This window comes from Neodiprion lecontei, chromosome 1, assembly GCF_021901455.1.
Source record: "Neodiprion lecontei isolate iyNeoLeco1 chromosome 1, iyNeoLeco1.1, whole genome shotgun sequence".
Classification (NCBI taxonomy): Eukaryota; Metazoa; Arthropoda; class Insecta; order Hymenoptera; family Diprionidae; genus Neodiprion; species Neodiprion lecontei.
Genome location: NC_060260.1, coordinates 2,551,911 through 2,579,496, shown reverse-complemented (window position 1 = coordinate 2,579,496; position 27,586 = coordinate 2,551,911). Strand labels below are relative to the sequence as shown.

The 27,586-nt window shown below is 40.2% G+C and overlaps 2 protein-coding genes across 6 annotated transcripts in view; one reads left to right on the top strand and one right to left on the bottom strand.

The window, feature by feature from the left end:
- The window catches only part of LOC107224298 (pyrokinin-1 receptor-like), a 34,953-nt gene extending 28,303 nt beyond the window's left edge, over window positions 1–6,650 (top strand). For 3 of the 4 annotated variants that reach the window (XM_015664300.2, XM_046743016.1, XM_046743023.1), the window contains 2 exons: window positions 715–920; window positions 2,688–6,650. In XM_015664300.2, the coding sequence (XP_015519786.2) occupies window positions 715–920; window positions 2,688–3,578 (1,097 nt within the window). In that variant the 3' untranslated portion in view covers window positions 3,579–6,650. The remainder of the gene's footprint in view (window positions 1–714; window positions 921–2,687) is intronic. The other variant, XM_046743028.1, reaches the window with a different exon arrangement.
- On the bottom strand, window positions 4,369–26,630 carry LOC107224299 (pyrokinin-1 receptor). Of its 2 annotated transcripts, XM_046743071.1 has the most exons (4): window positions 26,422–26,630; window positions 25,561–26,358; window positions 11,522–11,748; window positions 4,369–7,805 (listed from the first exon to the last, which is right to left on the bottom strand). In XM_046743071.1, exons 2-4 carry the CDS (start codon window positions 26,309–26,311, stop codon window positions 7,044–7,046), a joined length of 1,740 nt encoding a protein of 579 aa, XP_046599027.1. In that variant the 5' UTR covers window positions 26,312–26,358; window positions 26,422–26,630; the 3' UTR covers window positions 4,369–7,043. The 2 variants fall into 2 exon arrangements, with proteins under 2 accessions (XP_046599027.1, XP_015519787.1); XM_015664301.2 differs by having other exon boundaries at window positions 25,561–26,630.
- Window positions 26,631–27,586: the final 956 nt, after the last annotated feature.

The following is a 27,586-nucleotide window of genomic DNA, read 5'->3' as shown; positions in this document are numbered from 1 at the left end:
CTTGCGCAAGTGGTGAGCATTGAACAAGGACCTTTCCCTTTATCTGCAGCTTAATTGTTCAGCAAAATTCAAGTCGCATTAACGAGGAACGAAAAGCTGCCTGGTGGACGCTTGAATTCGAGTCTAAGAACCGCACTGTTTACCTCTCAGAAATTGTCGCAACATTGGTGCATTGCGCAAAGTTTATTCGGACAGAGTACTCGGTATGTATACCGAAGTAATTCTTTGAATCAACGGTACGAATTCCAAGACTTTGCGCAGAGCACGCCGCGTGCAAATTGAATTTTATCCATCCTGCATCGTCGAAACGAGAGCAGAATAATTCCAAACTTTATAAAATTGTTTGCTGAAAAGCAAGGGTGAATATTTTCAACCCCTTCCTGTGGCTCGAAAAACAGCGGAACCGTAATTAACGATATAACGTGAAACGGAAATGCGCGATTTCAATAAAAATTTCCAGGCACGAAGGGTCGATCAGGAGTTGCGAAGTACGTGAAAATCGCTGGCTTTATCTACCGCAAAATCAATCTTTCCGAATGGGTTTCAGCCCTCGATAACGGGCCCGTTTCTCGGGTCACAAATCAGCGAGCGGGACTCCCCTGCCGAATTCAAATCGGCGAAAGATCCATCGTTCCATTTGTCAGACGCAGGCGCTTTCCGCGATTTATTACGCATACGTCCGACTGCTTCATCCTCCCTATTTTCTATTTCCAGTCGCTGTTGTCGTGGCGTTCTTTATCTGCTGGGCTCCCTTCCACGCTCAGCGATTGCTCGCCGTTTACGGCACCAACCACGCCCCCCACATGGTCGCGGTCTTCAACGTCCTCACCTACGTTTCCGGGGTCCTCTACTACCTTTCGACGACCATCAACCCCCTGCTTTACCACATCATGTCCAACAAGTTCCGCGAGGCCTTCAAGGTAATTTCAGCTCAAGTCGAAACCCTGGTGGTAAGATATTTTTGCACCCCTAACGATCGGACAAAGCGGCATCCCGAATACCCCAAACCCGACCGAGGGTAAGAACGGAATCTGTTCCACCATTTTTAAGGGTTGGAAATCCCTCCCTTGGTTAAATATCAGCCGCTTTTTCGATGCAACTTGTTACCGCGATCTTGCCCCTGAGACATCTAAATTTCAACGCAGTGGTCGGTCAAAGCAGTACCCTAAATCCGTCAAATCTGATCAAGGGTGAAACCAGAATCTGCAGTACCGATTGCGAGGGATGAAATATCTTCCCTTACCGACTTTCGGCCTGTCCGTAACCTGTGGACGATCCTTGATCAGAGGTCCGCGTATTTTTCTGGCGCAATTTGCTATCGCGATTGTACAATTTTTTTGTCTAGATTTCAAATAAGAAGGAATCGGACCAACGAACAAACTGAACCGCGAACAGCTCGTCGAGGGTGGAAAATTGCCAATTATGAAAAGTTTGCCGTGTATTGAAAGTCCGGGCTTTGGGATAACGCCAAACTTTTAATTGCTCATTCCTGATCACGTGTTTAATTACATAGTCAAAGAGTTTTCCCTTTTCAGAATTCGTAAAATTTGGTAGCGATATAATAATAACTTGCTTGCGTGCCCAACCGGGCTCCGAGATGCAACAAAGTTCCGTTTAGTCACCTGTACCGAAAGTTTATTTGTACATGATAACGAGGACAAAACTTTGTCAAGTCTTTGGAAAATATAACATTCGCTTGGTTCAAGCTGCGCGAAAAGTTTTTCACCTTATCCGCTGGCTCGGAATATTGCGGACATTGTAAAAGCACCTGATTCGCCGTGTTTTCTTGGTATAATTTTGATCAGAACTCCGACTGTCTCTTTGAATCGATAAACTCTTCCTGACACATCATTATCAGATTTTCGTGAGGCAAGCACACCACGATAATAATTTGAATATATTTTTATTTGATTTCTTAGAAATTTGTGATTTGAATAATTAAAAAAGTACTGGAGTGGTCAAAACCAAAATCTGATTAGTTCTATGTATAGAAAAGCCGCGTCGATTGAGACCAAAATCATTAAAACGCGACAATTTCTTTTCGAGATATCGTCGGATCAGAAAATTGATCATATAAATGCACACACACATCGTCCGTCTGAAAATAGTCAGGGATGGTTATCTAGACCTTCAAAAGTCGAGATCTAGTAAAAACTGAAATTTTCATTTTAGCCACGATTGCAATAACTTCCTTTTTTCTCAGAAACCAGAGGAATGGGAAGTTAAAAGGAATCTGGTGAATTTTATTGAATATACGAATCTCGTTTCTCTTTTAAAAAACCAGCCACGGTTTTGCGTAACCTTTCATCTACCCGAAACGAACTTTCCATCATTCGAGAGACCCGAATGTAATTTCTGTTTCGAGAACCACGTGCCGTGTACGTACATATGTATACGAGGACTTTAAAGTCGGGAGAGAGTTTCATTTTACATATCTGCTGAAAAAAATTCGGAATTCGTGTTAACCCACGTTCCCTCCTCCTCCAAACGAACGTCAATCCAGAATTTTCTTATTTTCAGAAGAACAAGCGAGGCCCAGCCTCCGGTGGCGCAGAAATCTGTTCCGCAAAGTAAAAGCAGAGTACACCTGCATACCCATCAAATCCTCCCAAACAAATCCCCCGGGATTAACCGCTTCGAAAGGTGGATGAAGTAAAACTCCCTCCTTCTCATTTATGTTGGGACAGGACACGCTCGCCCGATGCTGCGGCCGAGGTCGACTTGCGCGGCGGAGAACGGGGGGCGGCGTCGGGGGCGCCACGGGAGGCGTAGGTAGGTGCTACTCAATCCTGTCGGGGCGATTCTCACAGAACAACAGCACGAGCAACGGAAGTGGGAACGGGGGTGGCTGCTGCGTCCTGGAGGACGACGGAGGCCTGAGTGGTCCCCGGTTCCCGCAGGACTGCACGGAGGTGACGAGCTTGCGAGAGTTTCGCCGACCCTTGGTGGTGTCCTTCCGTCGGCGTCACGCCGCGTCCGCGGCGAAACCGGAAGCTCCGAAGCTGGAGAACGAGCTGCGGGAAGCGTTGGCCGACCTGGCCGATGACGCGGGAAAAAGCGCCCGGTCGCGGAGGTCTCACCTCGAAACTACGACGCGGATTTCCACCGCCTCATCCTCGGCAATCGGGAATAACGGTATGCATTTACGTCTGATTTCCAGAGGGTCGACTGCCGTAGAAAAAGACGACGAGGTCCTCGAGGCCTGCAGGAAGACGGTTGTTCTCTTGGAATCGTACCGGACGCCCGAGGAAACTGGCAACAACGAGGGTGACGACGACGAGGACGACGTCGATGCTGACGGAAAGGTCTCCGCTTGTGATCGAGACGAGGAGCGATGTCCGACGACGATAACTTCCGGAACTTTGGTCGGTCGGGGGGTCGGTTGTGCGGATAACTTTGCCAAGGTTGAGGACATAGAGATATTCCACGAGCACAGATTCGTCATGCGGGATCTCAAGAGGAATAATTCGGCCAGAGTATCTGAACCCTCAGGTTTTTGCCACGGTCAAACCGTCTGTCAGACGAGCTTTGGTTCAGAACGCTTTTTAGGACTCTCTACCGCAGGCCTCGAGGGCTGATTGTTAATAGGTGTAATACCGAGGGTCGCTGTCTGCTTGGAATTATTATTACGGTAGGTCTTCCGCTTGTTTTTTTGTGACATTCGTGTTGGTGGGTACAATTTTCGAAAGCGAAGGAGCGATCGGTTTAACGGATTGATCGACGGAGGACGAGGACCTTTTTGGAGATTGAAAAAGTTTTTCGAGGTATGAACACGATCCGTTAACTGAAAATCTGCCACTCATGTGTAGATACATAAGAAGATACATGTAAAAATCGCACTGGAGAGAAAAAAATCTCGACTTTTAGATCTTGAGGATTGTGCATTCCGAATGTAATCGCATTCGTACTTCGAAAATTAAGAAAACCATCGTTAAGCCAAGCAAATAGTTTAATGATCCTTGGATTATGTAGAAAGTAAATTTCTGACCGTGTAGGTACAAAACCAGAGTTGCTAGAATGGCGAGATTTAATTACGTAATAGGCATAAAATGAAGATGAAATAAATAAATAGACAGATATAAATATATATATAACATAAACAGGTATATAAAGGCAAGCTCGAGGAATAATAAATGGTGCGTACCTACGTATGTAGATATGCTTGGCACGCACAATTTACCTTTGAGAAAAGGCTCTCTTCCTGTTCTCTGACTTACATTTATATACCTGCGTACAAATAACGTTGCGTCGTAGATATAAAATTCCCATGTGATTTAAGACTTCTCGTCTTTGGTCGGAACCCGCAAGAGCTTGTTTCATTTTTTATTTATTTATTTTTTTTTTCGTTTCGACTTTTTCTAAAGCATATACGTACAAAGCATTCGTCAGCAGCGTAGGTTGAATTTATTTCGCTACTGTTGTTGTACTTGAGGTGAGATCCGGTAGCCGCGTGTTTTACGATTATTGCTGGAAGTTGGAGGTGTACAAAAGACAAAAAGCTGCTTCAACCCTACATCGCCAATTTTACTTGGCATGTTATACCTATGCATGTGCATAGCTTTTAATCAGCTTTACATCGACGTGTGTAATTCGAGGAACGCTGCGAGTTTATCTCGATAGAATTTACTTTAGAGGGAAAACCCTCTTATCTGAGTGAAACCTCTAATTCTGAGAATACGCGAACAAGGGGATTACTTAAGATATAAATCAATTTATATACATATTATATGTAATAACGTTACGTTCACAATATTATAGTAACGTGTTTTTGTAAATGTAAATATATATAGTACATATATGTATATACATATGTGTGTACTATATTATATTTTTGTCGCTTATGAATAAAATTTATGCATACTCAAATTAAGCAATGTACGCGGGCATGTTTGAGGTGGGCATGTTAATTATTAATCTGAACAGTCCTTAGTACGGATCATAAGAAATGATGAGAAAACGAAACTGTACTCATTAACCCGCCGTAAGGGCAGGTAAAATTTGCGATTCAATTTCTAGCATCGAGATTAGGTTCGTCGTGGATGGTAAAACAGGTAATGAAAGAACAGTCTTGCAGATTTATTCAGACAGTATATATCTGATATATTAAACTCGTTAAATTTTGGTCGCTTCTCAAATGGGAAACTGTCAGAATTACCAAAATTCAAAAAGTTACTGTAATACATACATACGCTTTACATTTAACACATGACTGTCACAAATCCGTTATACATATAGGATATAGTAAAATTCATGGAACACATAAAATTAAACATACAGGAAGAGCGAAAAACTTATAACAACATCCCCCGTTAAAAATTGATGCATAAACACATAATTATAGTAACATAATATCACAGAATTTCTCAATCATTTTATACCTGCATGTAAGAATTGAATTGGTTTTTTATTTTTCCATATTTGCAAATTGTCTTTTCGTCATACATATTCATGCAATAGCTATCCGTTGATTATTTATCACTTCGGTAATTCTACTTATGCGCTCATTACTCTCACCCTTACACAAACATAAATTTTTGCAATTTCACAACACAGTAATTGCGCCTATTCCTAATTTTATATCTCAAATCGTTGTCCGTCTGATTGACTTCGTTTTTTTTAAATATTCGTATACTTCAATTCGATTCTTTTCACTTAAGGAATATTTGAATTTATTATAATTTTTTTTTCTACTTTGCTTTTTCACAGAAAATTTCCAACAAATTAACATCACAATAAAGCCATTCAACTGCCGATTACTTTCAACAATAAACATTAAACGTACAATGATCGATCGATTCTCCAACACATCGTATATAATTGGTCAATTTTTTTTTCCCCCACGGTATAATTACAACTCTAACTAACAATCGCGCATACCGCGATCGATCACACGAGTCGTTGATGAGTAGATTAAATTTATTTACATTAGCGTCATAAAGTGCCATTGCGTATATACATGCAAAAATTTCCCCTATAATACTACGTTCATAATTCGTTTTGTCAGTTTGAGCTTGAACGTTATTTCAATCGTCCTATACGCGAGACATTGGAAATTGGAATTAAAAAAATAATTTGCGTGAATAATTATTGACGTGATAAGTGTCGACTTTTTTATTTCTTTAATTGTTTTTTTCTTTTTCTCTTTCGTTTCCTTCGGAAATTTTAAACACACGCACGCGCATTATACTTATAACATAGATAGTTCATTAATGCGAAAATCGTGAATTTTTTCTCACTCTTTAAAATAATTATGATTATATTATAGAGTAACGAAAAATACGTCACGTTAACGCGAACCGTATCTGCCACTAATTGTAGTATAACGTCTTTGATACAGGATACAATCATGTACAAACAGTCGATGCGAAAATATATTACATATTATATTAATAATCAGTTATGTTTATACAATTTACACTATTCTTGTCAGCTTACGAACGCTACAGCAATCTCAAATGACGCGTGAAAACAATACTGAAGAAGAAAGAAGAAGAATGAAAGAAAAAATGTCAAAGAAAAAAGAAACACAAAAATTACCAATAATGAAATATACTCAGCGAAAATATTCTTGTCATCTCTTCCACGCGAACTCGACGCTAATCCATCATCGATAATAATCTCATTATCTGGATGACCGGTTTGATGTGAATTAATCACCGCAAAAATCGAGTCTGTAATACGTCGTTCCTCAAAACAGCAGCTATATAATATAATATAATATAATATAACATAATATAATCCGTCCAATCAGGAAACGACATGATGAATTTTCTTTACATTAACACACCGCATTATTATAACAAGGAATTTTAAGCACCCGCACTCTAATTAATAATCATTTTCCGCACGCACGAATCTTGTCTCCGGAGTGTAAGTAAAAAACTGACGGGACGCAAATTACGCGTCCTCATCTCGCAGCCTGCGCACCAATTAAACCAGACGATCTTCTCCAAGGGCAATTTGTTAAACCCACTACCACAGTTTAACCAGACGAAACAGCTGACTGGCCGCGATTTCGACAAAAAGACGAAAGAGTCCCTAGCCTAGCCGTTCCCCGAGGCCCTAATCTCGCCCTGAAGCTCCCTCCTCCTGATCTCCTCCATGTACGCGGAAAGCTCCTCGTCCATCGCCCTGTGATCGACGTCCCTGAGGCTGGTGTTGCTGATGTTGCACGGGGTCATCGAGTACTCCTCGGGGTTTATCTGCACGTCGACGATGACGTTCTCGAGGGGCCCCGGAGGCGAGTATGATGCCCCGCGTCCCGCGACGGGCTTGCGGCCCGAAAGCCACTTGAAGATGTCCCACCACCGTCGGTTCCGCGGCCTGCCGCTCCTCCTGTAGTAGACGATCGCCGTTCCCCGAACCTTCGCAGCTCCCTCGGGACTATGCGGACTCCCCTCCCTTCGCGGCGAGCTTTTACGAGCTTGCGACCAACGCCCGCGCTGACTTTGACTGCTGAGCTTAACGCCGCTGGGATTCGCCTCGCTGCTCCCGATTTCCGTGCTCAGCGTACGACGAGACGAGGAACGCTTTCCCGACATTGGTAGCCGCGAATCGCACGATGGGTTCTTCGAAACCGCGTTGCAACCACCGCCCCCCGATACGCTCTGCTGCAAGCTGTCGTCTCTTATTGACTGGGAGTTACCCGAACAGTCCGTGCTTTCTTGGGCCCCGTGTGGGCCCCCGTTTCGACAGCCGAAAACGCCGTTTGCTCGCTGCTGGGACCGCGACAGGGTCGAATAGGAACGACGCTGGCTTCGCCTGCCCTTGTAGCCACCGATTCTACAGCAGCGTGAGAGGGTTTCCTGGAACACATGGATACGCTGATTATACCGAAACACGTGCCGAACAATGAGAACGAAACGAGAGGAAATTATACGGATCTGCTTGCGAGGTTCGGGGCGAAAAGTTTGTACGATGTGGAATTTTTAAATATGCAATAATTTATCTCACATAGAATTTGAAAATGTGGAAAGGTCAGTGTGTGGAAAATGAAAATATAGAATCGTCACAGTGATTAGGAATATAAGGATAGTCAAAATTTTTTTATGGAATTATCAGAATTATAACGATCTTATCGAATATTTTAGTCTTCTGTACTTTATCTTCATACATTTTGAATCTTTGAAAATCCGATGTTATGAACCTTCTATTTTCTCAATCTTTCGACATTTTCACCCTTGTCCCCTTACGACAAACAGAAATAATAAATAACTATATATATACATATGTATACAAGTAGGATCAAATGAAAAAGAAATAAACGGGTAGAAGGCGAGCTGAACCCTCGCGATAAAAGGCCAATACAGCTGGATTTATAACTCTATTTGCTGAATTTACACGTGGGTGAGTTATAACGATTATACTCTGAACTGGCTCTCTGGTAGTTTAATATATAAACCCGATTATTTCCGAACAGTTTAATAGCTACGTATAATATTTTTGAAGTAAAATTTACAGCTGTTTTAATATTTGAAAGAGTAGAAGAAAAATTGAAAGAACATTCTCGAATGTAACTTCAATATAATAGTGATAGGTATGTAATTTTGAGTATAATTATCTCTGTAATTTTGACTCCAAACAAAAGAATGTGTGTTATACATACCGGGCATTCCACGTCAACTCGACTAATGATTTTCCCTCACCATTTTCGATTCTTCCTACAACCGTTAATTTTTTACGATTATTCGTACCTGTCTATAATTGGCATTTATTAAAAATCCCAAATAATTCTCAACAATCACAAATCCCATCCCGATCATTCTGATACCGGCCCGTGATGGGACGATTTGTTTCGATTTTTTCTAGCACTTGAAACGTTTTGACGAAATAAGAAGTCATGTTCCAACGTTCTGAAAATCCTCAAAAAATGACCAAAAATTCTGTATTCAACACTGAATCTTTCGACGCAAGAGTGCAGAATTTTTATAATTTTTTTTTTTTTTTATGTGCGTTTTTGGAACGTTGAAACATGGCGTTTTGTTTATTCAAGATGTGTATACAGTGATAGAAAAAATCGAAATAAGTCGTCCCATCGTGGACCGATATCAGAATGATCGGGATGACGAACAAGATTTTTGATATTTTTAAGAATGATAATTTTAGATAGATTTGAATAATCATAAAAAATCAACTGTTTTGGGGAATTACCTATATCGTGATCCACGAGAGTGGGGGAATCAACCGAATTTGATTTGACAGCGCGATCGCGGAACGAGGGCAGTTGGAATTTTGACGAGCTCCGAGTCGGTCGTGATAGCGGAAATTTATCACTGAACACATTGCTTTCCTTCGTCGACAACTATTGCTGCTACAGCTGTTTCAGCTGTAAGGCCAAAAGACATGTTTTTTTTTTCGTTGCAAATGCGTTTCGATTTGGATTCTGCTGTCTCTGACCTCCGACATATTCGATCCCGCATATCCTTGTCTGTTTTGCCTTAACGGTATTGAATAAGCGAAACATTAACGATTGTGAGAAAAAGTTTGAAAAAATTCAGCAGCGCTTCTCTGCGATTGGAAAATCGTACGTAAAATCCTCAAGCAAGTTGAAAATGGTGAGGGACAATCATTGGTCGAGTTTACACGGAATGCCCCATATGCTATTACCGTCTCGCATTCTTTTTCCTATCCCTTACTCGATTCTCCAGTACGTATAATCCCTAATGATGAAATGATTTCAGGGACTGCAACTAGGAACTTAATTTTGGTAATAAATTGATTAAAGAATCATTTATGACTGTAACGCGATATTATAGAATCGAAATCAGACGTTTAGGATTAGTACAACCCATTTTTATGTACTCACCTTCGGCAGTTGTATATTTGATAGACGTTATTCCGAATGAATGAATTATCATTTTTTCCCGACTAAATCCACATTTTTTCGACTCCTTTTCATTTGCAAAAACATTTTTACCCGCATTATCGTAACTTTCTTTTTTAAATAAACGTGTCATTTAACGCGTCTAAATCGTTATTCACAGCGTTTACAGCTGTAAAATTCTACCCCCACGTTAAGCTTGATCGTCAACAATCGATAACATGGCACGGTAACACGCCTCGACGTTGTTTTCCACAAGATATTTATTATTTTATTAGGCTCAGCATTCGTTCGAATACGTATATTATATTTAATATTGGGATAAAAAATTCAAGTCCGAAACGGCGATCGAAGACCAGAGTATGAATTTGGAATTTTATCGTGTTAACGCTGAAAATCGCGAAACGAGGCAATGAAAAAGTTTCGTACCTTAGATGTAGCGCTTGATGATCGACTGTTTGCGTTATGGGATATTATAACTACAGCTATTTATGGTCGGTATAACCCATAGTCGTTAAAGATGAACGACTTGATTTCGCACCGGTTTGTTTACTTTAAATTCGCTTCGAGTAAACAGAATCGTTGCATAAGTTTCGAGCAGAACTTAATTCACTTGGAAAAGTTTTTACCGAGATTTTTCAAAGCAACGGCAAAAGCTCTGCGGCTTTCTGTAATTATCTGAAATTATTCGGGCATTATCCTTTGCGACGTTCCCTCGTTCAGGATACTGTGAAATATTATCCCGACAATTTTATAACTAAGAAGGGTGTGAAGTGTCAAGTTATTACACGTCGTATTCCTCCAGGCGGTTGATGTTACCGTAGCTCAGAGCTCGTTATCGCTTCGCGAGTCAAATTCAGGCACCGCGATTCAACCGGTCGGAAATAAATAAGAAGAGAAAAGTGAACCAAAGCTGGCGGCTGGCCAGACGCGGTCGATAGTATTTATCGATCGATTTATAAGGAAAAACGCTGTAACAATCCATCAACGAATTACGAAAAATCGAGCACACGATCGTTATTATAAAATTTCCTCACATTACGGCACTTTTTGAAACTGACTTTTTTTTTTTTGTTATCGAAGAATGGAATTAAAAGGAAAAAGGCCTAACCTGTTCCACGTTCAATAACTGGTTTTTACCCCCAATTAAAAGTCAACGTAGCGTATTCAAGTATTCACGGTTCTTGAAATACTCACAGATTCTGCATTTATAAAACTCTGAAAGGATAACGGGATTTTACAGTTGCAGATAACGGTCACACTTTTCTTGTTCTTTTTCTGCCTCATTTACTCCGTTTCTTGGTCGTATTTTTTTTTTTTTTCAACCTCCTTCATTTTCTTCAATGAAGTGAATCGAAAACGAAAGTGAGACTGAATCTCAGCACTGTTCTTTGATTTTCACGCTTTCGTCTCGTTTTTTAGTTCGCGGTAGACTTCGAGTGTACAACGGCTGAACCACTCTCAGTGATTGATTTTCCCTAAGCGTTATTACACCTGGTGTTGGTCAAAAGTTCGGAGCTTACGATCAGAAGAAAACTTTGGTTTTGTTTGAGACTCGAACGATATTTCACGAGCCTTATCAAGTGTCACGCCCATCAGGAAAACCCAGAGCCTAACTGGCAAGTTTTATTTTTTTCGACTCTTCGCCAATGCCGAAAGACTTATTCTTTGACGCAGAAGGATTTCGACGTCGGGACTCACCATGAAAGCCTCGCGGAACTTGTTGGACATTATGTTGTAGAGGATGGGGTTGACGGTTGTCGAGAAGTAGTAAAGAACCCCGGATATGTAGGTGAACAGCAGGTACAGAAAGGCCATCCAAGGGCTGTTGGAGCTTATGTGGTCCACCGTGTTAGTCCCGTAGATCGCGATCAGTCTCTGGACGTGAAACGGTGCCCAGCAGATGAAAAACGCCACCACAACAGCCACTGGAATGAGAGAAATCATAATTCGCGCATCATTGTATCAACGAACATCGATGTATACCGACTGCTTACACAGGTTTCCCATTACGAAAACCATTACGAAAGACAGCGGTGCAAAGTACGTTCAACTTTATGCGAACCATGTGCGATTGCATTTAGTACCAGCGATGCATTGAAGTTCCACGTGTGCCACGCGCAAGCTCGTAACTAATTGAAAACATCAGGTTTACAGATGCTCGATTCAACGATCAGTCAATAAAACGATGGAACGATGCTACGTTGCAAGTGTAGCCCGTTTTAATGCGATGTGATCAGAGCATCCGCCCCCGGCATTTTGTATGATCAGTGAAATAGGAAGACTGAGGAAAGGAAAGCGCGTAGAGGACGAACGGAGTCGCTTAATTAATTCTCTTGACGTGAAAGAGAGGTAGACTTGGTGTTAATTATGCAGGTTAGTCGAGCAGCACTTTGATTATAATTGACCACTATGCCGGCTTCGGATCAGAGACTGTAAATAGGCTTTATTACGCGTTGAATCGTAATGACTAGGCACAACCCGGGTTCGTGAAAGGTGATTGAAGCGGTGATGTTACACGTGGTTTATGCGTGGAAAACTTGGGCAAGTCATCTTGCCAGTTGACAGCCGCCGCTCAGCGTTCCCGCTGTATGAGAGACCGATAGCTCGATATTCCTTCGCAACTATGCTATTGATTTGCCAGTCAAAGAACACATTATGTGCTACAAGAGTATAATTAAAAATGCTAATTCGTAACCGTCTCGCGTCCGTACCGTGTCACGAATTTATCGCACTTGCGAGGTTTGCGCGAATCGGATCTCGTCGTCTGTGCAGGACAGTGTGATGTTATGGTATTACGAGTGCGGAAAATCACTGCCCACATATTCAACATCGTACAAAAGAGGCGTAACGAGCCACGTGAGTCGTAACGACCACCTGATCATGGCTAATGGATCCGTAATTGAACAGGGTCCTTAACACTAAACGAACCGGCACTTCAGATATCCGATGATGATATTCTTAACATGTAACGAAACCAACATTCGACCGGACATGTGTTCATTTTTCTTTTCTTGTCGAGTCTGTATTCTTTTCGACTGTCTCCATCATCCATGTTCGATCGTGTCTTTATCTTGGCTAATATTTCGCATCGGTAATTCGAGCTAATATTTGAGCCAATTTTTACGCTCGAAGATCGCTTCAATTTATGCTCCACGCATTTTCACGACGTCTTACATCCATCGGTTCTTCATCCGAAATTATAACTCGTACGCATATGTGATTATTCCTGGATATCGATGAGGCATAAATTATCAAGGGTCAAATCGCGTTCAATTTAGCCGAAAGTATTGTGTACCTGGTATATTCATCCCCGAAAAAAAAAATACCCTTCGTCAATGTTTTGGGAACTAACAGTATTGCGGAAACGAGGCGCAAAGATTGGAACAAACGTTATCAAGGGGGTTGGTTTACCCCATTCAAACTTCACCTCCTGATGCGTTATGTATGTCTTCATGGTGCCTGGTGCCTTCGGGATTTTGACACGGAGTTACCTCGACGTGGCGACACGATTTTGTAACGAGAACTCTGAACACTTCGTCTCCTGTGGTCTCATGGGTTACCAACTAAATTAGTCAACTTTCGAACTGAGGAAAGTTTGATGGGTGGGCGACGCCGAGCAATTTGGGTCCGTGGCATAGTCATTAATTGGAGACAAGAGAGACGGAGAGATGAGTATAATATTGACAGTGCCGAACAATTAGCCCACATCTCGGCGATAAAGGTGGTCGTTAGTTACGCATTCATCGAAACCATTATTTTACTGTTTGGTCTGTAAGGCATTTACGTTTCAACGCGTTTTCCGAAATTTTCCCCTGATCACATTGAGCTCGTCGCTGATTCCGAGCTTTCGGAGGAAAATTGTTGTTTGTCGTATCTGCGGAACAGAACGTGCGGGGGCTTTTTAATTTGCTTTCAAGCGTCTCAACTTGGCCGATGACAATGTTGCGCGTGACGATTGCGTTGATTGTGTGATTCGCACTAGAATATTCAAAGTGGACGAATAGAAGCAAATTAATTGCCGAAAATTGCCGATCGGAGAAGCTGTGTAATGTTTATTAACGTGAATAAATTAAATTTGTGCGCATAATTATCACGCCACATCCTGAATCATTATTAAAAATCAAACAACTAATTGGTATGCGTATTATAGGTATGTGATTTTGACGATTTGACAATGATTTGCCTCGAATATCATACGTTGCAGGTACGATGCGGTGCCGAATTTTTAGCGTGTATCGAATTCGAACCATCGCTCGTTCAGACTTGCAAATTCCGCGGAAAAATGTTATTCTACATATACATATATTACACACTCGAATTTATTTACTTGCGAGCTGGTGCAGACCCGTATAATCCTCTATCTTTCCTTGAGCTGAATTTTCATTACGCGAACCATTAGCAAGTGTACGTTGCAAAACAAAGACGTGCCTCGGATAATTAACGAAAATTTCGAACTCAAAGGCAGGCTGTAAACCGTGCAGCAGCTGTTGAGCACATCCAAATATGCAAGGGACGTCATATTTTATATTCTCTGTTCCTTCGGCACTTTAATTTTTTAAAATTATCATCATCGTTATTATTTTGTTCGCTCAAAACGTTGTTCACTCTGCTCAGTTGAGTGCGCGTCGTTATAACGCCGAAAGTTTGTCGCGTGTTTGTAATTTTATTCATAAACGACAAACTCACTGGCAACGTTGTTAACGAGGAGGAGTCACGACCCTTTTGATCTTCCTGGATAAAAAGTAAGAAAAAAAATTACTTGCACGCTTTGACGGTGATTTTTTAAGATATACGCGTCCGTTCAAGGAAGTTACTGTAGGCAATATACGGAACAAGCTTGACAAACGAGCAATTACAATTCAATTTACATGATTTATTTCAATATCTATACATATGTGTGTATGTATATATGTATATCTCACCCACGGCTTCGCGTCGCCGTATTATGTATACATAGGTATGATGTACGCAGTGCATATAGTACCTGATGTCAAAAAAAGATACGTTGAAAATTTTTTGTACCCTGGTATTAAATTTTCAGCTTGCAGATGAGCTGGCTTCTTTCAATTTTTCAGTAATACGCAGCACGCGTACCGACATATTTGTATAAATTTTGTGAACACGCGCGAGATTCGTGTGGTTAATGGCGCATGAGCAGCGATGTAATTAAAGCGATCATATCGGGTGATTTTATATATGTTCAGCTGTACAATAAACTGCAGGCGCGACACGTCGAGGCTTTGATCTTGTATCTCCCTTTTTCTTTTTCGAATCGATCAGCACGCTGAGAACGAGTTATCTTATCCTTTCGCTAAATCGAACCATTACGCGTATACAAGCGATTCGAACGAGTGTGAAAAGAATGAAAATAAAAATACAACCGAAGTAAATAAATAACAGATCATCGGGTGTCTGCTCGTAGATAACGTAAACAAATTCCAACCATCTCATACGGCCGGTTTATAATGGCTTCGCACTATACAATTATAATAGCTTTTGACCTCATGTTCGTCGATATATAATGAAAAACAAATTTATTTACGACGATTGTTTTACTCAGCCTGCAACTCTGTGCAAAAACTGGTCACGCTTGCTTCGGCGTTAAAAAAAAAAAGAAGAAAAAAAAAAAAACGATTAACGCCTGCATCGTTATACTCATTTTGCAATCGTAATTGTACGATATATTCGACGCTTCATGTTATGTTCACTTGCTCGTGTATCATCGAAAATCGTTTCGTGATACGCAAGTGTTTCCGTGGAAGAATAATTCATTATTTTGTCCTTTTCCTTTTCTACTATTTTTATTATTCATCCTTTCTGCTAATTATGATTGTAAACAGAACAAATCGAACATACTTACTAAAGAATAATACCAAGATGAATATTCGTAATGACAATTTTTCCGAATGCTAATTTGTTTACTTCGTTTTTTAAAAATATCCTGCTCTCCATTGCCAGTCCTGTGTCTAGACCCATGTTTCGCCTGGCCGACATTGTCTACCACATATGCTAGTCATACATATCATTAAAACTTTAGCCGCAGGCATTTTTCAAGCGCATGAGCGTTGTTTATTATAACCACTGCGGTATAAATCCGCGGGTTTATGAATCAACGTCGATTTTATTTTTTTTTTTTGTTTCTTGAAAATAAAAATTAGCAGACAATTAACTGCGATTCAAGTTAATCGGGAATCCCCTTGAGGTTTGTTTATGACTTATAATATATTCAATTTCGTTATAACGATGCATCTGGATGGCCTTCGCATCGATAAAATGTCGATAAGGCAGCAAATACCAAATCGTTAAATTTGCAAAAATTTGTAGCTTTAAAAAACGAATGATTCCGAATTTCCGCTCACCTCCAGAGCTACGAACAAGAATTTAATCGCATAATGGAAGGAAAAAAACTGCAGCACGTGTGTAAAAACTGCTGCACGGGTAAAATACATGCAGGGATTATTCAGCTCCAGGTAATGTTCGGACCTCACGCAACGCACGCGATTAGAGGTGTTGACCTTGATACACATTCAAGGGAAAAGCCGACTTGTACCGCGGGCTTTTCCCAGTCACGATTGTGCCGCAAATTTTTATACCTCATTAAATGTTGAATGAAAAACTATCGGAAGAATGAAATATCGAGAAGATTAGTCGAATGACGAAAAAATCGTGAAGCTAAAAATATAACAATCGAATAATTAAACTGCATATTTCAGTTTAATCCCCCATTTCCCACGATAATTAGCATTTCCTGATTCTTCGAAAAATTTGTTTCGACTAATTTACTCATGTAATCAAAATCCGCGGCCGCGACTGAAAATCTACCTCACTTGAAAAATGATAACGATTAACAATCGGAATTTTATATTCCGGTTCAGTTTACGATTTCCAACGATAAGTAGGTGTTAAAATTGGAGAATATTCGGCTGGAAACGGAAAGTGAAAATAATCAACGTCGCATTTATCGACCTCAAAAAGCTGCAATTGGATGTACTTGCGGGTAAAGTCAAATCGACAGATATACGTTGAAGGTAGGAAAGAAGTGTAATAAAAAGCGAAAGCTGAGCCAGCTGCCGAAATATGTTTCGTTTGAACTTGTTGAATGGTAGCAAGAAAGCTGAGAGCAAGAGATGTACGAGTTTGCTGAAAGCTTGTAAAGCCTAAATCTACTTGAAACGTCGCAGTCGGGGCAATACACGCAACGACGTTTCGACGAAGCAACGTGTAAGAGCTTTTTAAAGAGTCTCAAAGAGTGTTACAAGTTGCGAAATAAGACTCGACGCTCATTCCGATACAGCGTTTTTTTTTCCATTGGCAAAAAAAGCAACTATTACATAGTGGTTCAAAGACAAGTTTCCCTCGCTTTGTGATAAATCTGTATAATAAATAATCCATGACGAAGAATTACAGAGATTCATTCACTCGCAAAAATTGGATGCCATCGCCACGTAATTTCACATCTAATTTCCGGTTTAATCCCCTGTCAAAGTTTACAATCTACAATTTTGGCTAAAACTTTGATTACTCGTCACATTCGAAGCGTTAGAACAATAATTTGCAAAACCGCAAACTAATTTCGAGCGCTGAAATGGACATGTGCAAAAACAAAAAAAAAAAAAAAGTAGCGCTTCAATGAGGAGGGGAAAAATTGGAGAAAAAAAAAATAAAACAACGCGGCTGTCTGTTGCGGTTGATTATGAAAGAGGTTTTTTTCTCGGCAGACCTTATTATACGATAATTCAATTTGCTACGTAAGTACGTCTCTATAAATGAAAGATATCACCACTCCGCGCCTCTTTCTTTTTACTGTAAAACCACTCCCCCAGGTAATAATATTCTCTCTCGTCCCGCGTGGGTTTAATTTTGATTACATGCGTGCGCATATTATATAATACTTATTTTTTTGAGGCAGGTTTTCCGTCAGATTTTCACGATACTTTTATCATGCAGGGAACGGGGTGAAGATTAAATAAAAAGAGGATAAAATTTTCAATCATCTTGATGTACGAGTATGACATGTTCCTGCTGTAGCAATTTTGATACATTGGTGGAAACGATTGTATTTTCACCGCATCACGTTTATCTAGGTTAATCATAAAATAATGTTGAATAATTTGACAATAATCTTTCCAGAAATCTGACGAAGGTTTTCCAAATCAAATATTCCTCGGAAACTTTACTTACTTGTATGAAAAAATTCGAATACTAAATCTTCGAGAACAACAATGTATAATTGTCGATAAATTTGGACTCGAAAAAGTGTCTGTAATTCGAAGAGAAGCAAATATTGCACGAGGTAAAAAGAATGATAAAAGAAAATCCTCTGCGACCATTATACGAAAAAGGCATCACGCTGATGTGTTTTTTTTTTCTTTCCTTGTCGCCACTGCGGACGAAGAACATCAAAGCGAGAAATAACTATACCGATTAGATTTCAGTACATTTGTATAATACGTTATACGTTATAATATAAATAGCTAGTAGGTTATTCGGAGAAAAAAATTGAACAAATCTGGAAATGAATGTTGATTCAGAATACGAAAAGAAATGACGGTAATTGGATGAAAATGTATGTCGTTGAACGGATTAAAATGCTCTTTGAAGAATGATCCATACGTGGAACGAAAATTGGTTGAGGGCCAATCTGGTCGTTATCTATGCGTAATGTACCTTTAAGCTCTGCTTATTGTTAGTAATTACCCGAAATGACAAGCCTGTGAAGCTGCACGTGCTCGGAGCGTCCAACTAAGTACTCATTCGTGTTTTCGGATAGCGCGCTTCCTGGCAACGTACTGGAGCTTTATAAAGTTCACCGAGTCTCTCGTTGTGTGGATAAATAATTCAACCGAAGCACCTGGAGGGTTTTCAGGTATAATGTAACAAAATCCGTAATTGGCTGACGGTTGACTTTTCATATATTGACGTTTCTCGGAAATGATTAAGGATAGTTGATTCGCTCCGTTGGCGGGATCCAATTTCACTTCACCTGCGCATATCGGCGATCAAGAGAAACCAGGATACTCGGAAATCTCGAAGCGACGTTTCAACTTTAGACAAAACAAGGGTTTGGGCTTGAGGGCTTTCGCGGAAGTTGTAGCCGGCAGCGCAATGATGGAAGGTATCGCTAATTCACTGAAATAGACCGTGACAGATGTACCCAGGGCTCGATTGCCGGAGGCACGGAATACTAAAGCCTCTCGGATCCCGTTTACTCTCGACGCGAACAAGAAGGACGCGTCAAGATTCGATCGGGCGGATAGTAGTTTATCCCCAGGTTCTCGGGATTTCAAATTTAAAAAGTTCCGCAAGCGCTAAGCTCAAATTTTTTGCTGGTGAAACTTAAAAGTGAACAAATCGCAACTTTGACGAAACATCAACGTAGCGTGTGTTTCGAAACACGACGCTCAAAGTTTCGAAAGGGCGAAATCCCGAAAGTACAAAATGCTGAAAGGGCGTAACTCCGACGAGTCAAAGTTTCGAAAATTCGAAAATGAGGAAATTTACAAAATCTGAAACACTGAAATTCCGAATGATCGAAAATTTTCATTTCTGTGAATTTCTAGCTTGATGAAATTTCACCACTTTGATCTTTCTTTGATTCAGATCTGCGAAATTTTTACGTTCGGAATCGTGGTCATTTTGATTTTTGGGTTTTCTGATTTTTTACACCCACTCGTTGAGTAAGCCACGTGGTGCGAGTGTATTTTAATTTTCGGGATTTTACTCTACCGATACTTTATCTTTTGGAATTTTTCTTTATCGGAACCCTGTGTTTCAGATCTTGACCCGTCGGTTTTCCGACCATTCGAAACTTTGTTGTTTCGTAAAAGTTTGAATTTTTCACTTCAAGTTTCGTCACTAAATAATTAGGAATTTGGGGCTTTTGAAACTTTTCAAATTCGGAACTTCAACCCCACCCCGACTGTCGGGACAAGTGCAAAGTTCGTGTGTTTGACAAATGGACCGTGAGTTTGCGAATTAGGCACAATTTTTTTCAACTTTACATTCGTAATGCTTTGTCTTTGCTCCTTTTCGTTACTTCATTTGCCTCTCACGGAACTTGGCAAATTTAGAATATTATCTTTCAACGAAAATTTTCGGCTACAATTATCATTGAGAAAAAAAAAACAAACTTTTCTACGAAAGCAGAGCTGATCTATTCTCGGAGTTAGTAAAACAACAAATTTTCTATAATTACAAAAGCATCAGAGATGCGGAATTGATGATATTCTGCAAAAAAAAAATCGCACATCGAAGAAACGAGATTTCATTTTGGGTGCCTGAAAAGTTAAACAAAATTTGAAAACTCCGTTTCCGGATAAGACTTCCTGGAAACTCTGAGCGGGAATAATTAACTTCGACTGAAGAGCACAACGAGGTTCCAAAATTGTCCCTAATGCTATTTGGTACGGAGATACAGACGTCATGCCGTCGTCGTAAGCGGGCAAAATTGGCTCACCGTAAACTTCGAGTTGAAAAGTACAGCGCAATGTACATTAACGGGTGTAATTTGGCCGATTTCGAGAGCTGCCAACTTGGCGAAGAATCTTCTCCCGGGTATTACATTATGCTTTGGCAAATTCCGCGAGGATCTGAAATTGCGACAATATTTATCGCCGTGTCGACACTCCAGAGATACAATATTCCAATGGACGCGTAATTCTCCAATTTACGATTGAATAGAAGAAACGTGTCGATTATTAACAACCGACGTGATAAAGTTTGGCAAAACATTATCGACTCGATACAATAACGAGGGTCAAATATTATCGTCATTGTGTAACGAGCCTTGAGCCGTTTTACACCCATGAGAATTACCCTCATAACACGAATAAGTAACTAACAATTAACGGTACTAATCTCAACGACAAGTCTGCGCAAAAATTGCCACCTCTTACGGCATGGATTGCAAAATAGTGCATTTTTACAAGCTATCTTGACCCGAGACAACAAAGATTCCTCGGATAAACGCCTTTCTGGCGTCTTTAGCCGTTTTTTCGGCCCGTTTGTAAGTTTTTTTTTTTTTTTCTTATTTTCGACTCTTATTCTTTTTCGCGAATATTTAAATACAGCCCAATCCGGTCTAAGTCTTAAATCAGCAAGCGTCAGAATTATTATTATAATTATTACCATCGACTCTTTTTCCACGTATGATAGATTCTCCAAAATATCTGAATCACCGTCTATAATTGTGTCGATACAGAATTGTTCGCAAAATAATGAAACAGTAAATTTTCCTCAACAAATATTTGCATCGTACGGAAAAGATTAGATGTGTCTTATGTTCGCTTACATGATTGAAACGATTTTTACAACTGACAATAAGAATGAAGATTTTTCTAAATAATCTAATGTAAAACAATGTAACACGTGTTTAATTTTTGACGTACATACAAACTCATCAGAAGAGGTTTTCGGAAAACGATTTTTTCAACGTATATATTTAAAACCAATCGTTCAAGCATAACGGATATGTTCGAATTAAGGCGAATAAAAGATAAAAAGAAGAAAATAAAGAAAAAGAAAATTTTCACGGTCAAAGTTTTTGTCTCTTCTCTTTGTAAAACGATATTTCAAATATATATTTCATATTCTCGACAGATCCTATATTACTTATTATGTACGTATGTATCAAATTTATCTGTCATCCTTAAATTAATGGAATTTAATACATAAGTCGAAAAACTCGTTTAAGAAAACCTCTTCTGGCGATAAAATTGAAGAACGAAGGATACCCAATCAATATACAATTTATCGTTTCGGCCATGATGAAATCACGATGATCGACAAGTCTTTTTTCTGCTTCTCTTTTTTGCTCGCATAACAACGCCGTTATTTTCACCTGATCGCGTTCGTTACTCAACGGACGGAATAGATACGCAGAGATAAAAGTCGCTAGATATCGTTATACGTGAAACGACCAGATGCAGGTTGAACCTAATAAATGTAGATAAAATATACATTATTCGCACGCACGCGAGTGTGCAACGTCTGTCTGCGTGAATTGATTGCGCCACCTATATCGCTGTAATCTCTCATTTACAACGCACGTTTCCCGTACATCCAACCTTTACTGAGAAACGAAGGCACAAACCGGTCGCCGATGGAAGTCGGCAACGCCAAGCAGACTGAGAACCTCGCGTTGCAGGGAGAAAAAAAGAAAAAAGTATTAAAAATAAATTAATCGAGTAAAAAGACATCGAATAATAATGGAAATCCCGTACCGTAAAAAATTACGGAGAGAAACGACTGAAAATCTGTACGAGTTCTGCTAAAGAATCGAGACGTCGATGTATGTCGGATATTATACTTTGTTACACTAAAATTTATAAAATTTGTTCAATAACTGTTCAGCGATTATTTAATTTTGGAACCGAGTATTTAAAAAATTTTTTAATAACCAGCTGCGAATATGGAATTCAATTTTTGACCTCTTTTTATTCATGTTTCACACGTTCATGTACATCAATTTTATCTGCCGATGATCCGCGTCACCGCGTAGTTGAGATTTGCATCATCGATTTTTTCCTTTTTTTGTTTTTCTCTCCACTTTTTCATTTCCATCAGCACGTAATATTGCATTATCACTATTCGCTGTCACGATAAGCAGTTAAAACTTAAAGGATTATACATCCTTGTGACGTAATTCGATGATTATCACTTCAGTTCTCGTTCTATTCTTTTCGAAATTTACTTCGTTGATTACCGACTTGTTGAAGGCGAAGTTTGAAATGCATTTATTATTGATCGGTTTAGCTTCTATACACTCGGGAAGTTGATTCGCTCGAGCCTAGCTGCGATATTATACAGCTGTGAAATAATACAGCGAGGCTAATGACACCTTCTTCCTGTACATACCTGTATGTATACGAACTTGTAATTACAGGATGAAAGATACACCGAGGGACTAATCTAATTCTCAATGGGAATTCTCCTTCCATTTCAGTCTCTAATTCGTTCCATCTTGTCGTGTCTTTTTCCAAAATCGATTATATCGCGATCGATAATGTCCAGACTTTTGCAGGGATTATTGAAAATAAATTTAAAAAACAAGCATGTGTCCGATACAAAAAACCCGCAACCTTGTCTCGACTGATTATTTGGTAAAGAAGAAAGAAAAAAAACCATCTATTGGAAAAATATTTCATCAGACGCTGCGCGAATGATAAAAAAAAATTTGCAAAATAACAGATTATTCGTGCTCTTCGAAAAAAGTAGTAATAGAGTGAATTATCACGATTGAAGAAGGAAAACGGAAAAGAATTTGCATAGAGAAGTAATTGATCAAGTCAACTCTGACGGAAACGAAGACGAGAAATATTTTGTAATAATTCTTGCCAGTACGAGTGTTTCTTGTTTTTTTGTTTTTTCCTTCTTAAAAATCATACCCTGTGTTACACGGGTGGACGATCAAGCAACTGTCCAAGATTAATGCGCCGATATAATAAGACGGTGGGCAAACACAGCTGAGCATTCATTTTGAAACGATACATCATCGTTTCGTGATCTAAATAAATTACCCGCGAGTATTAGCATAGACCGAAAAACACCTTCGGAGTCTAGTGGCTTCCAGGTATACATATACACATATATATACGTATATATGCATGTGTAATGTACGTTCAATATGCGAGAGCCGCTTGAAAATTCGACTTGCAAATGTATGTACGAGCATCACCGAGCTTTACGCCGCGAGGGAAAACAAACTTTGCATTACATTTCGCTACATGCTTACATACAGCGAGAAAATTAATGCCAAATTAATCGACGCTCTAAGGATGATTGATAAATCTAAACCCAAAGCTAAAATTAATGAAATAAAAAGAAAAATGATTCAACCTAGTATTTGAATCTCTTCTCACTTCACTACCTTCTTTTTTCCATTACATTTAACTTCTCGTTAATTGCTCGTTCAGAGATTACGTCTCGTTATTTTTTTTTCCATAATTTTCTCGATTCGGGGAAATATTATACTAAAAACCTTTCTAATTGCAAGCGTTTCTACCAGCTGCGGATTTCAAGCGCATCGATTCGGTTTGTCTGAGTATCGTTAACGGGTTGTATATTAATATTCCTGACTATTCTTCGTACGTTATTCCCTGGATTATCCCGCCATCTGTTCGTAGTTTCATGATATATTACGTCGCGAGCTTTCATGTATTTTACGTAAGATAATATAAGAAGCCAAGATTTGTATTTTCTTTCTTTGTTCCTGACACATCGGCTACATTTACGAAGCTTTTCGAATTGCCGGAGGAAATTTCATCAACGTTACATAGGCTCTGGAGGGAAATATTTTCCAATAATATTAACGATGATTTGATAAAAATGAATATTGGAATACCTGGCTTCAAAATTACGGATTTTTAGTACGATACTCAGGCTACACAAGCATTATTAACATAAATATACTTCCGAACGTTATACGATATCCCACGGAAAAAGGGGAAAATTGTGAGCCAGCAAGGTGGAAGAAACGAGTCCTATTATGAAAATTAGTGTGATTTAACGTAGCGTAATTTCGCATCGGAATTCCTCTGACTCGAACCAAGCGAGAAAAAATTACTCCGGCTTCTCTTCCTAAAAGAATAAAATAAATCAGAGAGTGAAGTCTAACTCTGTGAGAAGAACTCGTCAAGGGTATCGGCAAGAGGTATGCGCCTAATAGAAAAATGCAGACTCGCATAGAAGCCACGAGAAGAGAATTACCGAATACTTGTCCCCCAAGTCTGCGAAAATTCCACCCTTGTTACGAACGGCACGAAACGTGGTGTTACGTCGATGGTATGAAGTCCGGGCGATTTTGACTACAGAAAAATTGATCGGATCACGGTTCGTACAGTGATCCCCAATAATCGTAATACAACAGGCATTTTTGCGAGACAGAAAATTCGAGAGACGTAAAGTTTGTTTTATATTTCACAGTGAAGCCTTGTTCGTACCCTTCGCCCTTTTAAACTAGTAAGTTTTTCTCTTTTTACGAACGTTAAATTCCGGTGGTTCCATCAGGTTCTCCTTACAAATCAGGCTAAAATGTTGCACTTGTAGGTTATTCGTTTGCATACATTTTTCGCACTTGTAAGTTATTCACAATGCATTGCGTGGCTATTATTTGATCTTACAATCAATATAAATACGTGGATTTAAATTCATCGTTGAAGCTACGGTCGAAATGTAAGTGCGAAAGAATGACGAAATTTACCACATTCGTGTTAGTGAGTTTATTAATATTTCTAATTGAACCATAATTCCTGGTGAATCAGTTGTAATTTTTCATTATGACTCTGAAAGAACTTGTAATTAAATCTAACAGTGAGATATGCTAACATCAACCAAAATACCATATTTTAACTGTAAGTTCTGCATCTAATTTCGCTTCGTTCCTTATTACAAGCGTTGAGCGTGATTGTATTAAGTATCATGTACGAACCGATTTGCAATTAATGAAGAATCAATAACGACTTGAAATCGTAAATTGAGAATAAATTATGAATGAAAAATATGTTTACTTTATAACGTTATTCTCAGTTATTGTGCGCGACAATTGCCATAGTTTGAAACAAAAAAAACAAAAAAAAGAAGTAAAACAAGAAACAAAAAAAGAAAAAGTCGAACGGATACCGAACCGCGGTATCGAAAATGACGCAGCACGAAAAAAGTTCCCTGCTCCTTGACATCTCGCAAAATGTCAAAGCCGTTTACAAACAATCGGCGAATCGAGATTCTGGCCGAACCCTCACCGAGCATTTTCAGAACACGATGAGACGACCTTCCGGTGCTGTGTCGACAGTTCCTGCTGTCCTTCCTCAGTGTTACGACGGCGCCCTTCCGGCCATTAGGACCGCTGCCCGAAACTCTCTTCATCATGTTCGACTTCCTGAGCTTTAGTCCGATCAGAGCATAGAGAACGGTGATGAGGGTCATGGGAACGAGGAAGAAGAGGAAGGTCGAAAGCTCGAAGGAGTGCTCGAGGATCACCGTCTTGTACGTGCACATAACGATGTCCGATGCTTTGTCGGGGTGGACGACGATGCCGAACTGGAGGGCCTGCGGGACGGCGAAGCAAAGGGCGACCAACCAGATAACCAGGATCAACCTTATCGCACGGGAGAGTTTCGACATGGTGTGGGAGAGGAAGGGGTGGCAGATCGCCACGTAACGTTCGACGGTGAAGGCCGTTATCGTGAGCACGGTAGCGTTCGTCGACGTCTCGGCTGCGAGTCCTCTCAGGACGCAGAAACCCTCGCCGAATACGTAGGGGTACTTGGACCAGACGAGGTAGATTTCCGGCGGAAGTCCGGAGACCAGGAGAAGCAAGTCGGAGACCGCCAAGCTGAAGAGGTAGTAGTTGGTGGCCGTGTGCATGGACTTGTTACGCGCGATCACGATGCACGTGCTCACGTTCCCGATTATACCCGTGAGGAATATCGACGCGTACATCACCGTTATCGGTACCACAACGTAAAGCGCGTCTCGACGCGGACCCAGCATCTGGTAAGCCGCGTCCCCTCCGTCTTTCGACCACGCGGAATGGTTATCGAGGGGCGAAAAAAGCCCCGTTAAATTAGCCCCGGAGTTGTTCCAGGCCATCTTTAACTCACTGATAATCGCCACTTTTCACCATGGTTTGTGTTTGTTTACGGGTATTGTTGAGGATTGTTTGAATTCACTGGGATATTATCACCGCTCGGTAAAATTTTATTCCTTTGCTTTATTTGTCATTCGCGATTCAAACCGGCCACCGAGTTGCCGCCGGTTCTCTGTATCTCGCTCCGCGAGTCACCGCTTCAATGGGACAACTGCGACGGCGGGAAAAGCGTCGCGGCGGAGGCGTCGAAGTTCGCGTAGTGGGAAGGGAATCGTCGGTTGTGCGCGGTCACGCGAATCACCAACAGCGACGCAGGTTTCGCACGCTGATCTCGAGTCGATGCGGAATTCTATTGTTATTGCCCGATTCGCGATAACTCTGATTTGCATCCCCTTTGGAACTTCATCTCTCCTGCCATGCCGGTCTCTTTTCTCTCCTGATCGTCGGCTTCGTAATTGTCGCGCAAAAAAAAATTAAGGAAAACGATTTTATACGTGCAAGTGAGATATTTTTGTAGACAACATTCGGAGATCGACGGAAGGAGAAATTGAAATGATTTTATACAACGCAAAAAGTGTGTACACATTTTTTAACCTGATCGATTTTTCACGGTCTTCTCAATTGTAAACCAGAGTCTATCACTGCTCGGAACTCAATTACGGGTAATCGAAATTCAGAAGGGAGTTTTTTTCACCCGTATTCTTTTCATTTGGTTGGATAAAACGTACTCCGTTGAAAAACCGATTCAGAAAGTTTATAACGAGAGAAAAGTTAGCTGCTTAAGAGGATCCAATATTGAGTTGAAAAGATCCGATTGAATTATTCAATAAAACGTATATTGTAGATCGGAACTTGACTTTTCAGAAATTTAATGTTAAACTCGGTAACAGCCACTTAATAATTCCTCACGTCAAGATTTGAGCCAATTTTTTATTCAGAGATTGTCGTCGATACAGAAACCGATGAACCAAAAAGTGTATTTTTAAGGAAATTGTTTTCCAACGGATATGAAAATTCTCGCCCACTTGATACAGTGGCATATATATTCTTGCGTTGAAGAAGAAAAGAAAATTACAATGCACGAGACTCCAGAGGCCGTCACGTCCGATTTACATAATTCCTGTGATAGGAAAAAGAGATGAGAGTCCCGCGGGATTTGCAAATCCTGCCCATATATT